At 41.6% G+C, this 13390-nt stretch overlaps 1 protein-coding gene across 2 annotated transcripts in view; it reads left to right on the top strand.

Moving 5' to 3' along the window:
* Window positions 1–2795: 2795 nt before the first annotated feature.
* Window positions 2796–13390, top strand: part of LOC113226773 (juvenile hormone esterase-like) — a 26953-nt gene continuing 16358 nt past the window's right edge. Inside the window, exon 1 of one of the 2 annotated variants that reach the window (XM_026459506.1) lies at window positions 2796–2888. Coding sequence is in view for 1 of the 2 variants with exons in the window: in XM_026459505.1 (XP_026315290.1) it covers window positions 9320–9342 (23 nt within the window). In the remaining variant the exon portion in view is untranslated. Of the gene's footprint in view, window positions 2889–9254; window positions 9343–13390 lie in introns of those variants that run through there. The other variant, XM_026459505.1, reaches the window with a different exon arrangement.

The following is a 13390-nucleotide window of genomic DNA, read 5'->3' as shown; positions in this document are numbered from 1 at the left end:
CTTCTGGGTGAATAACAAATGTGAAGAGTAACAATACTTACGATGTCCAAAATAAGCCTCGTACGTTATAAATATCCTTTATTTGTGTACGTGGATAGTAAAAGAGCGTTACCGATTTTTGCATTGTTAATAAAACTTAAACTGTTGACACAATTGTTTAATTGGCCTAACTTGACAGTTGGAAATAAGGAACACTTTTGTAACTTTCGTCTCAGCTGTAATTAAATTTTAGCGAACAGAAATGAAGCACAATTTTAACTAAATACGTATTGTGGATAACACTTATTAGTATCCGTCATCTTTTAGCGTTTATGGCTGCTGGCTATAATCTAACCGCAAGTCTACTTTATTGATTTAAATTAACAGTGTTCGTCATAGCTATCGTTTTCGAACGTACACACGACCAGCTAGAAACATAAATAAGTAAAAATTAATAGTTTTTATGGTTAATTATAATATACAGGGTAGAAATTTGTAATGCCACTTGGAAGGAAATTACGTTAAATACTGGAGATAGAAATTTTTACTTAAAGGAAACATTCCTTTATTTTTAAAAAGAAATAATACTGCATTCAAAGATTTTCAAAAATTGCTAGTCACACGCGGGAATCGAACCCGCTAAAATCTTTTAAAAAATGCACCCTGTACTTTTATTAAATCAATCGATAGGGTCAATTATGAAGATGAAATCTCTCTTACAAACCATGAAATCTGGAGTTATAAATTCAATGGGTCAAGTTAAAGCACTTTTACTCAAAGATCCATCAGATTACTTGTTAATTATCGTTGACGTCATTTATCCATTAAAATGACGAAGTACTATTTAGATAAGAAGATTGCAATTTGCACATGTTTGTAATGCAGACTCTTTGGTCAGTGGTATGAGGTAAAATGGAGCTCATTTCGAGCAACTAATTAGTTAGATTACCATTATTTTCGTTTTATTAAAATACGTTAAGATTTCATGGTTTTTTTTTTCATTTCATTAACCAATTTTGTGAGAGAGATTTTATTCTTATAATTAACCCTATCGATTGATGCAATAAAAGTGCAGGGTGCATTTTTTTCAGAGCAAAGCGGGTTCGATTCCCGCGTGTTGTTAGAAATTTTCGAAAATCTATGAATGCAGTTTTATTTCCTTTAAAAAATAAAGGAATGTTTCCTTTAAGTAAAAATTTATATCTCCAGTATTTAGAGCACTTTCCCTCCAGGTGGCATTACAAATTTCCACCCGGTATGTAAGAAATAACTCACGATTGCACAAAAGTAAATATGGTAACAAACTCTTAAAATACCTGTAGTATCTGAGTTTTATTTTTATTTTATCCACTCTTTGTGTAAATAATGAAAACCGTTTCGGATGATATTGTATAAAGATAAAAGAATAAGCAAATAAATAAATAAATAAACAAAATTATTACAACTGCACTGCACTCAGGTAACCTGAAATATAAGGTAGCGGAAAAATAATAAAAAAAGCGCAACTTGTGAAAGATAGCTGTAGTTCGTACCGGGATTTTTGCTGATGCGGGCTCTTTACACGTCAACGGATTCCTGATGCGGATGCTGATTTTATCTATTAAAAAACGCGAAAAATATACATCCTTACTGAATATGTCTACATGAACAAGCTTTCTACTTTCTTTGGTATGGTAATAAAACATTATTTCAGTGATTTTGTAATATTTATTATCAAAAGAATCAATGTGGCATGGCATTGCACCAAGTCACGCGATTCGTTTTTTGAGCCTCAGTCAAATTGTGTGGGATCCAGGGAGAGTACAGCTTTTTCACACCAAAATATTTGTGTCTGTGTGTGTATTAAATCCTTCTAACAGCTGAATCCATTCTGTGATTTCATGCGATTTATTTTTTGTGTGGTGCGGTAGGTACATTCGTAATGTGAAATTGATTTTCATTTAATTTGTTTATATTATATACAAGTGTTTTTCTTTTCCTTGTACCAAGATATCGCTAAACATTTACCTTTTCCTTGTTGGCCAGAAAGTCGGAACAGAACTCACATGATTATATTTTGTTACAGAACCACTCGAGAACGTGTGATTCGTCAGCTCTGGCCGTGTAAGAGATAGTTGTTGCTACAAAACATCATGTAATAAAATCTGATTTTTAATTTACTATTATTGTTACATGTTCTTCATGTAAGACTCCCGCGCTGGGTTGTTCTTGGCGCAAAGATTATCCATTGCCACACAGCGAGGCACGTTTGCGCGGGGATCACTCAGGGGCGAATTTTTTCACGAGTGTGAGCAGTGAGCCGTGTAATTTGTAATTTCTTCACTTATTGAAATGATTTCTTAGCTGCGGCTATAGTTAGTGTACGGCAGATGTATTAAAAATTAATAAGTTATTAGTTTAGATACCTACAAAAAAATGTTAAAATACATTGCAATTTGTAAATAATCATTAGTATTGGAATATTTGATCATTTTAACACTCAATTTCTGTTCGATTTCATGTCACTTATTATTGTGAAGTAAGTAAATTCGTGGCGCATTTCCTTGCACCATTGGACAGAGTTGTCGAAGAGTGGATTCGGAAGGGGCAAACCCGGTCGAGTATACACTGCCCTCGTAACGAAAAAAGGCACAACTATGCGTACTTTACACAGCAGTTGTGCCTTTTTTCGTTCCGAGGGCAGAATAAAACCTCACACGTGACATACGAGCAGAGAGAGTCATCGACCACACTCGATCAGTCACTCATCCGAGTCGGTTGTGTTTCAGGTATCTGCTCCGCTCTGCTCGTCCGGCTGCTCGTCTGGCCGTGCCCCTGCCTTCGTTCGTCCCGCTCCTGCCGCCGCATATCTGCGCTCACCTGGCGGCACGTGTTCTTTTCAGAACACCGGCTCGGTGCTTCGTTACTAAGTACTTTTTCACTTATTTTACATTCCTTACTTGTTTTGTTTAACATTTACTAATTCACTTTCTTTTTTCCCTTCTAGAGTTTCATTGATTGTATCATCTCGGTTCGCTTTCCGGTAGATACCTAACGGTGCCAAAAAAAGCCGGAGGCCCCCGTAGAGCCCGAAAATGGTAGGACCCAGCCTGGTTGGCCGTATTTAGTATGGCCCTTTCGGTCCCTGCATTCGTCCCGTCGCAACTTTAGCGATGGATCCTCACCAACCAAAACATACGCGGCGCCGCGATTTCTGAATTCCCCGACTTAGCTGCCTATCCGTAAAATATCGAAATGCACGTATCGTGCTTTCGTCGTCCGCTGTCCCTGACTTTCAGGAGATGCATATAGTCCTTCAGTCCTCTGATAAATCCGACGCCACGAATGACTCTGACGACTCAGACTATACCCTAGTAAAAAGGCCAAGCGCTCCCGCGCTACCAAAACAACAAACTGCCATGCCCGCAAGGCAATTAAAGCCCAAAAGACAAACCCCCGTCCGTCCTCCGCGCAAGCCAGACCTAAAACCCCCTGCTCGTCCAAGCAGCCACTCGCACCGGTAGCCAAAGCCCCGGAGCCAGCCGCTGCCCTTATCGTCATCCATTCCAAGCCTCGGCGTCAATTTCCTCAAAGCCAAAGCTCCCAAGCCAGCCGCTGCCCTTATCTTCATTCATTCCAAGGATTGGCATCAATTTCAAAGCCAAAGCGTCCGAGCTTACATTAAGGTCCAGTCGTCGCCCGACCACCGCCGTCTTTACGGGTAGTACACTGAGCGACATGAGTATAGATTACTACTCCTCCCTCATGAGATCCACCGCGTATATAAGAGCCGCTCCCGCTAAACATACGTCATTCCTCCTTACACCCGAAGGTAAGAAGGTTTTTAATCTGACTAACTCTTGCCTAACCGTTGAGCCTCCGCGTAAACGTGCCGTGGCATGCTCGAGCAATGCCATAATTGCCAGTTGTACGGCCACGTTAAATGTGCAGTGGACCACGCGACTTCAGCCTGCACCAGGCCCAAGGATAGGTCCCAGTGCATCGAGCTTCCCCAGTGTCTTCTGTGCGGGGAGTCCCACACCGCGAATGTACCAAGGCCACAAGATGGCAGCGCGCACTGCGACCCATCCAAAGGCCAACGTGAAACCGCGACCACAACCCCTTATGTCCATTCGTAGTTTCCCGGCGATCAACCCCGCTCACGTAGCCCCGTCTACCGCCTCAATCGCCATAGGCAATCCCTCGCGCCAACGGCCCTACGCCCGACGCTCCGAAGCAGTCAAGCCCCATCACCGCCGCGGGCCATTAGGCAAAAGCATCGTCAGCGCCTTCCGCGCAACGCCCTCTCACGAACGCTCCCGCGTCTCCGCACCGTTAGCATCACAGGCCCACTTCCTTAAGGACAACCTGGCCCTCGTGAGCTACTTTGTTAGCACCTTCGACGTGCAGAAACTAGCCGCGCTCCTCCGATCCACCGACGGTAATGGCAACGCGCGTCTTCTCGCTGTGCCGCGGTTCAGCTCACTCGTCGAGTCTCTGAGCCAATTCTCCGCCTCTTCCTTCTCTCACTAATATGGATTTATTAACCTGTAGGAGTAGAGTCAAGGTTCGATCGTTAATACTAGGCTTTTTTAACGCGGATGGCTTATTGAAGCAACGATAGTGAGTTCGAACCCACCACAAACACCACCAGCACGATGTCCTGTTAATACAAGAAACCTTTTTAAACCCTCTGTTCGAACACCCTTTTTCGCCAAGTATTTCGCGGTTTGCAATGATAGATCAAACGTTCCTCGGCGGTACCATTATTTATTACAAAAGATCGCTTAATTGCAACCCTCTCGACCTTCGCCCTACAACGTACATCGAGGCATCGGCATGTCAGCTCGGCCTCACCGGCATCATTTCGGTCTACCTCTCCCCTGATACTTCTTGATCGAAGCCCTCTTGCCCCGAGAGACTCTGTCCTTTTGCATGGAACACCACCAACCCCTGAGGTAACGCTCTCTTGACGCTATCCGAATCCATGCATTTCGATATAACTGCACCCTTAGAGCTCACCCTCTATCCTTTTTTTTTTTTTTTTTATAAAATATAGGTGCGCATTTGACCTCCATCTCACCTGATGGAAAGTGACGATGAGGTCGACGATGGAGCATGCACACCTAAATAATGCCTATTCACTCTCGCCTTGAAAAGGTCCAAGTTATAACGTTCAGGGAACAAGTCTGCAGGCAGGGAATTCCACTCCATAGCCGTTCGCCATATAAATGTGGAAGCGTAACGCTTCGTGCGAATCTTTGGAATATCCACAACATAGGGGTGGAACCCAAGCCTACGCCTAGTCCCCCGGTGATGGAAAGGGGAAGGCGGAATTAAATCATGTAATTCCATCGCACACTCTCCGTGATATATCCTGTAAAATACCGATAAGCAGGCAACTTTACGGCGGTGTTCAAGGCTCTGCAGCTTCGCCTCCACTAATTCCGAGTCACCTATAAGCCTCTTGGCACGGTTGTCAATTGAATCCAAAGTGGCCAGTTGATATGTCGCAGAGCCATCCCAAAGGTGGCAGCAGTACTCCATGCACGATCGGACTTGTGCTTGGTACAGCTGGAGCAACTGTCCCGGTGTAAAGTACCGCCTCACCCTGGAAAGGATCCCAAGCTTCCTTGCTGCATTTTTGGCCGTGGATTCAATGTATCTGCCGAAGTTCAAATTGGACGACAGGTCCATTCCAAGTAGCTGGAGACAATCGGCTATCGGTATGGATATATCACGAAAAGTCGGAGTCAGCTCAAAGGGACTCCGTTTTGTGGAGAATAGACACGCCTGCGTTTTGGTAGCGTTAAATTTGACAAGATTGGCATTGCCCCAATCGGAGACTGCCTGGAGTGTCAAATCTAAACGGCTAACCATGGACTCTCGACAAGACTGGATTTCCTCTCCACTGACCCTTGCATTGGTCAAGTACCTATCTACAACTGTGCTGTCATCAGCATACGCAAAGGTACCTGGAATTAACATATCATTGATATGCAGCAGAAAGAGAGTTGCAGACAGTACGGAACCCTGAGGAACTCCGGCATCTATCGCCATATGTTCGGAAGAGTAGCCTTCTAAGACCACTCGAATCGAACGTTCGCTCAAGAAATCCGAGATCCAATTGCAAAGGTCAGTGGGAAGCCCATAAGAGGGAAGCTTGCTTAAAAGGCTTGCGTGCCAGACCCTGTCAAAGGCTTTAGAAATGTCCAAAGACACTGCAAGTGCTTCGCCTTGCTTTTCTATAGCCTCGCTCCATATGTGACAGGCATACACAAGAAGATCCCCAGTAGATCGCCCTCGTCGGAATCCGTACTGGCGATCACTGAGGAGATCGTTGTCTTCAAGGTACGATAGGAGACGGTTGTTGAGTACACGTTCCATAGTCTTGCAGAGTATGGAAGTGACTGAGATAGATCTATAGTTGACAGGGTCAGCTCTGCTTCCCTTTTTTGGTACAGGTTGCACGTTTGCAAGCTTCCACGACCTGGGAACTACACCAGTCTCAAGTGAGAGGCGGTACAGGCGTGTGAGAACAGGAGACAACTCAGGTGCACAGTTACGCAGGACTATTGCTGGAATTCCATCTGGCCCGCTAGCTTTATTCACGTCTAGATTTCGCAGAGTTCTAAGTACCTCTTTTTGGCGTATGCGAACTGGCGCCATAGTGCAGCCAGCCTGAGGTAAAGTAGGTGGTAGGGTCCCTGCGGCATCTAGACGCGAATTTTCTGCAAAGAGTGAGGCAAAGAGATTCGCCTTCTCTTCCGCAGTATGAGCCAGCGAACCATCCGGCCTCAGCAGAGGTGGCAAAGATGGGCGACAAAAGTTCGATTCGACCGCTTTGGCCAGGGATCAAAAGGATTTGCTGCCTGCTGGATAAGAGGCAAGCTTGGCTCCTATGCGGCGCACATGGTCGAACTTGGCCCTACGTAACATGCTTTTGCACTTCTTGGCGGCCTTATTAAAAGCTTTCTTCATGTTCTGAGTACTCGGAGTTTTGCGTAGTCGAGCATCTGCCCAAGCTTGGTACGCGGACTGTTTACGTGCTTCAGCACAACTACAATTAGCGTTAAACCATGGACGAGCTTGGGGTCCATTGGGTACATCAGAGTATGGAATGTAATACTCCATACCCAAACGCAAGACCTCGACTACAGCATCAGCACAGCTCGACGAGTCTCCTGAAGTAAAGCACGCCTGCCAGGGATATGACGCAAAGAAATGGCGCATTTCGTCCCAATCTGCTAACTTGTATCGCCACACCCGTCTCATACCACTAGGGCCCTGATCGGGTGGGGAGTATACGGATACAGTTTTCACCAGACAATGGTCGGAAGTACCCAGTGGGGCCTCCACAACCACAGAGTATCGGTCCGGATCAGTTGTCAGCAGAAGGTCCAAGCAATTAGCCGTATGGGATTCAACATCTGGTATCCTAGTGGCGCCACTGACAAGCTGGGATAAGCTTAGCGTTAACGCAAGTTTACGCGTCTCTCTCCCAGCGTGATCGGTCTTCTGGTATGGGAACAACCATTCTTGATGGTGTGCATTAAAGTCCCCCAGAATGACTAGTTGCGCCGCTGGGTACCTATGCTGAATCTCATCAGACGTCTCACTTAGATATTGGAACAGCTTGGTCGTCTCCTGATCTCCACTGAGCGATCGGTAAACACAGCAGTACACTATTTGTGTAACTCCTGTGTCAACCAGAAGCCATAAAATTGAAAAACTCGGTGCCTCAAGGTTCTTGAGACGCTTGACACAGATGTCATCGCGAACGTACACACAGACTCCGGCACGAGGTACGAACCTGTGCTCCAGAGTATACCCGGGGTAGCTGAGGTACGCTGCGTCAGTCGGACATCTGATCTGCGTCTCTGTGAGGAACAGCAGCTGCGGTTTGTCGGTTTCAAGGTGGTAGTGGACCGAATCGAGATTTGAGTGCAGACCTCGGATGTTAGTGAGGTGCACTTTTAGTGGGAGGACGTGCAACCGCTGTGTATACTTTTTTCCATTTTTAAAGTTTTTCATTCTGTTTTGGAGAAGTGAATAGGCAGGAGGAAGGCAGTTGAACGAGGCACTGCGTCGTGTTCAACCAAGCAGCAGACTCATACTGCCACACGAGGTTACAATCGGCTTGGAGACCGCGGGGACGCCCGAACCCCCCCGGAGATGGCCACCTGGTCCTCCCTTCCGGTCGCCAACCGGCAAGGTGGAGCATTCCGGGATTTTTCGTTGGGTGGCGGGGCAGCCTTTCACGGGTGGCTTTCCCGCTACTTGGGCCCCCAACTTCCCACGGTCGGCCAGCGGTGCACCGTGCTTCGGATCCCGCTAGCCTCCAGAACCGAGTGCTCAGTGTGGCAGTACAAGCAGCTACAACTCGCCGTCAGACGCAATGCAACTGTTCAGACCCGACCTCCAAATGGCAACTCCCGAACACGAGTCGGAACACGGTAAAAACCATTTGGCGACTCGACTGCGTCGGGAGGGTGGTGACTAGCCACGGCCGAAGCCTACCACCAGTAGTTATTGCTCTTTAGCACCACCCAGGGGTCACTTGTAGGGTCTCAAGGGTAAACCTACGGAAGCGAGCAACATCAACCCCCTGAATCCGCGTAATGTAAATTACCGCCCCGATATACTAAACTTATCTCTATTCAAAAACTAATGCCATTTAGATATCTTGATAGTTTAGCTTAAAGTTGTTCCTTTTTTTACATTATCAGATAATGACGAGACGAACAAGTCGTGTGCCTCATGGTGATCTACACGGCAGCCCATAACATGCAACTGTTACGGCCATTTAAAACTTTAAATCGCAAAGATATGCCCCTGCGCCCGTCGACCTGAGACATAAGTTGACAAGTCCCATGTGCCTGTAATTTCATCAGCACCCTTACTCTTCAGAACTGGAACACAGTATAATGCTAACATTACTACTTGGCGGCAGAAATAGGTAAGGTTGCAGTACTACCCTGGCCTAACTCTTTCACAAGGAGCTCTACTGCTACTAAATCGTAGTTCATATTTCAATGATATTGGGTGTAGTAAGCGAGAAAAAAATGGCTAAGGTAATTAGGCTGAGAACACCGAATTGTGAGAATGCCCGTAAAACGAGTTTTAAAATGTTTGGTGAACAGCGAAAAAATAATTAATAAAAAATTATCATTTTTTTTGGCTCAATCGTTTTTGTTCAGTATCTTTTACTTTTGAGGTGTCAACTGTCAAATGTGAAAAAATAATATATAGATTTAATATTCGGCAAAATATTATTTTTTTAAAAAAGGACATTTTTCCATGACCCAACACCAGTAATACTAAACTTTGCTGAATTCAAATAAGTTTAATTTTTTCCCATATGGTACGCATTATGGTATTAAGGTACGTACTTTCAATACGCCAATTATTCATACTACTAACCGTAACAGAAAAGTGTTCACTAACGCACTATATCCTCTCACTCCAAACCAGCAAAGACGAGCAAACACGGAGTAAACATTGTTTGTTCCACTGAACGGTTTCGAACTGCACACTCCTATAAACTCTTGCTTTTTTGGTAGCTTATGTATAATAAAATAAATCGTTCACTATGTACTGTATATATCCTATGAATAAGTTTCAATGTAAGAATACCATACAAGACTGGTTAAACGGATTAAACTACAATGACACTGAAAATTTTATATCTGTTACGTAATATTAATAAAGTTAAGATGCTTGCTAATGTAATTAAGTATTCGTGTTTTATTGCAATTGATTGTTATTGAACAAAATACGTTGACTAATCATTATGCTGTAATCACTAATTTGGATACCTAAGATAGGTACAAGTAAACAATTTTACTTATATAGTTTAGATATCACCTAGATTAAGTTTCACTACTAACAAAGTTATTTAAACATACAATAATTTCATTGTTTGCGATAGGCTGGCGCATATATGTATGTAAACAAAGGTTATTTAATAAGATTCATGTATTTAGGTTAAATTTTTATGCAGAATAATCTTTATTTAAAGGCCTAATCTTTATTGATAATTTTATTCAATCAAAAGATGTTATTATCTTAGTAGTGTAGGTAATGTAAGATTAGTTTACAATTGCGTGTGTGGGACGACACCGCTTTTTGATACTAATGCCTCTTGACACCATTTCCACTAGTTTGTTATTCCGTGCGAAGAAAACCTGATTTAACCCCACACATCGGAAGTTTCTTTAAATACGTGAGCAGTTTCCACCCTACATTGCGCCAGCATGATTGACTATGGACCAAACATGCCTCTTTGAGTAGACCGTAGATTAGAGTGGAAGTAACACACACGTTCATTAATAATAATGAATAATTAATTAATTGATAAGAGCCATTTCAACTTTACATCATAATAAGTAATCTTTATGTAGCATGATAACAATAATTTTAATCGTGCTATTCATGATAAGGTTATGCGTACAAATAGTACACGACTGTCTGTAATTTTATTACGTGTGCAGGTTGTGAAAATGCGGCAAATGTTGCTTTTATTGTTCGACTAGAGTTACAGGGAGGTTAATAATAATTAATTATAGAATAAGAAAAATAAAAATCTTAATTAACTTTTTTGAACAGGATGTTTCACCGCTATGATAGACCTAATTACAATTATTAAAGCGACATCTCCAGTCAGCTACTGGTGGTTGTAAAGGTACCTGGCTGAGTGAAGAAATAGATTTGTCACAGATGGCGCTATGGCAAAAAAGTTCGTTAAAAATATTAAAAAAACAAAACAAAGATCTCCAACAAACACATAGAAAAATTCGTAAGGGCAAATTCAGACTTTATGAACACCTCACAGAGTTCTAGGACATTCGGATTAGAAACAATACAATCAATCTAAGTAAATTATGTAAAAAAACACATTTATTGAGGACTGCAGGCAAAAGTATATTATCATGAAAAAACAATGACATAGAGAGCATGAAAAGACATTTAAATTTGAATTACAAAGGGAACGCACGTTCCAGAAAACTGCAGTCCATTAACCAAAACGCGGTTAAGTGACAAAATAATTATTTAAGAATTTAATCATAAAAAACTATAACCCAGTTTCAGAATATTGAAATTGTTTGATGACATTACAGCTATGCACCGTTAGGGTATGTTCTGATAAACCGAACACGTTAACTAATTTTAACTGTTTTTAAGAGAGAATTTTGTGTTCTATTTTTTGCTATTTAAAATGGCTAGTTTGACAATTTATCACTTAGCCGCGTTTTAGTTGATGGACGGCAGAAAAGGTTTACTCTATTTTCTAAAAAAGGTTTCTACCTTTAATCCCCTTCAACACTCCTTCTTAAATGAGCTAGGAAAGCCAATCCAACTCCTCCTTACACCTGCATTCCTTCCAAATATTTTTACGTGCTTCTCTCTGCTCATTCCTTTCGTTAACACAACTGTAGGCACCTATAGGCACTGTTGACACATACTTAAAACTTACCTTACCCATTTGCACCATTTCCCCAATGTAGTGATGTCTCACATCAACGTGTTTAGTTCTCCGATGATGCATAGGATTCCCAGCAATTTGAATCGCAGGCTGATTATCATTGAGTAGTTCCACAACTTCATTAATCCCAGTCAGCTCGGCTAGAAGTACAGTCAAAAATACTGCCTCCCTGCGTCCTTTCGAAAGAGCCACATACTCGCCTTCAGCATTAAAGAGTGCTATTGCTTGTGACTTCCCCATGCTGTAATACGAAACTAGTGTAAGATTTCCTATCACACACATCGCATACATGATCTGCACCCACGTAGCCAACAAGCTTTCTTCCCGTTTCCTTGAATACCAGTCCGAGTTGTTTGGTTCGGTTTAAGTACCGAAACACAGGCTTTGCAGCTGTCCAATGTGTTTGATCGTAACAACTGTTAAACTGGCTTAAATAGCTAAACTGCATACGCAATGTCCGGCCTCGAGCAGACAGCTAGGTAATTCAGTGACCCAATCAACTCTGTACGGCAATTCATTTGGTAAAACGTAATTCTCATCTTTTGCTTTCACGAGCTTCAACCCAGTTTCAACACGAGTCTTTACACTCTTGCAGTCACTCACCCGAAATTTCTTAAGTATTTTCTCAAGATACTCGGATTGATTGAGCTGTATGGAGTTCCACCTCTGTTTGATCTTCATTCCTAGAAAAACATCTACTTCGCCTAAGTCTCCCATTTCGATTGAAGTGTTTATATACATTTATATAGATAGAATTTAGTTTGAAAGTCCATCTTTACTGATGTCCTTTATTTATTTAAATTCACCAACGCTTAATACATTGGGTTACAACAATATTTTACACACATTCGATAGGGTATTACAGTTAAAATGTTTAACCAATAAAAGGTGAAAATGCCATGATATGAGTATGAAAGTTACGACAATTATTACTAATTTACTGTTAACTTTTTACTGTACTTACATTACATATATTTACTGTATTAACAAATTAAATTATAAAATAAATATAATATACATTACAAATAATATTCACTTAAATAATGTTCACCACAAACGTGAGGCTCACTCACAAAAATAATATTCACTTTCTTTTTGATCATTCCAAAAAAGTAATATATCATCCACATTTTTTTTTTTTTATTCAAAATTACAACGTATTACTTATTACAAAAAGTCGCAAAACTGCTGTGCAGTTTGTTGGCGACATGTGCATAATATACATGTGCACAATAATAACTTTCGTAACTGTATCGAAAAAATACGGTGGTTTGCATTAATATTAGACATAACTGATTCATGACTGTTCCACCTCATTCAACCGTGACCACGGGACCACTTTACATGTAAAGGGCCCAAAACGTTGGTTTGTTTGAAAAACCAAATATACGCGATTTAAATCCGGAAATATAGTTTCATTTCCTGTATTTACATAGTTCAAAAAACCAATACAAAAAAACATTAAATTATTAATAATATATAATAATTTATATATATAATGTTTTTTTAATCATAATTTTTGCTTTCTTGTGCACGTAAGCCCGTTATTCTAATTATTATTTCCTGTAATTAGGTCTGCAGGAAGAAATTTCTATTACAAATAAGCAGTACTTTTGTTTGTATTTTCCTTGTTACTAAATGTGTTTTTATTTTTTCTGTACAATATACAAAAAATAAATAAACAAAATAAGTAAAGAACCTTTTGTAAGAACCTGTATTTACTAGTTAGGTATCTTACCTACCAGTCACAAAATGCTCAAACCAGTGAATTTGAAGCAAAAATCTACATATACGTCAGTATATAGTTCACCATTTACATCGAAAAACAATAAACAGAATTCTTGAAACTGTATTCATGAAAAGTGTAGACCATAAAATCTACAGGTTTTATCTTGGCCCCATACATATACAGGGTGTCCCGGGACGCGACGTCAAGCCGGAACGGGG

Source organism: Hyposmocoma kahamanoa, unplaced genomic scaffold, assembly GCF_003589595.1.
Source record: "Hyposmocoma kahamanoa isolate Upper Pololo Valley unplaced genomic scaffold, ASM358959v1 202, whole genome shotgun sequence".
NCBI classification, from domain to species: Eukaryota; Metazoa; Arthropoda; class Insecta; order Lepidoptera; family Cosmopterigidae; genus Hyposmocoma; species Hyposmocoma kahamanoa.
Note: the sequence above shows the minus strand (reverse complement) of the source record. Positions and strands in the feature narration are given on the sequence as shown.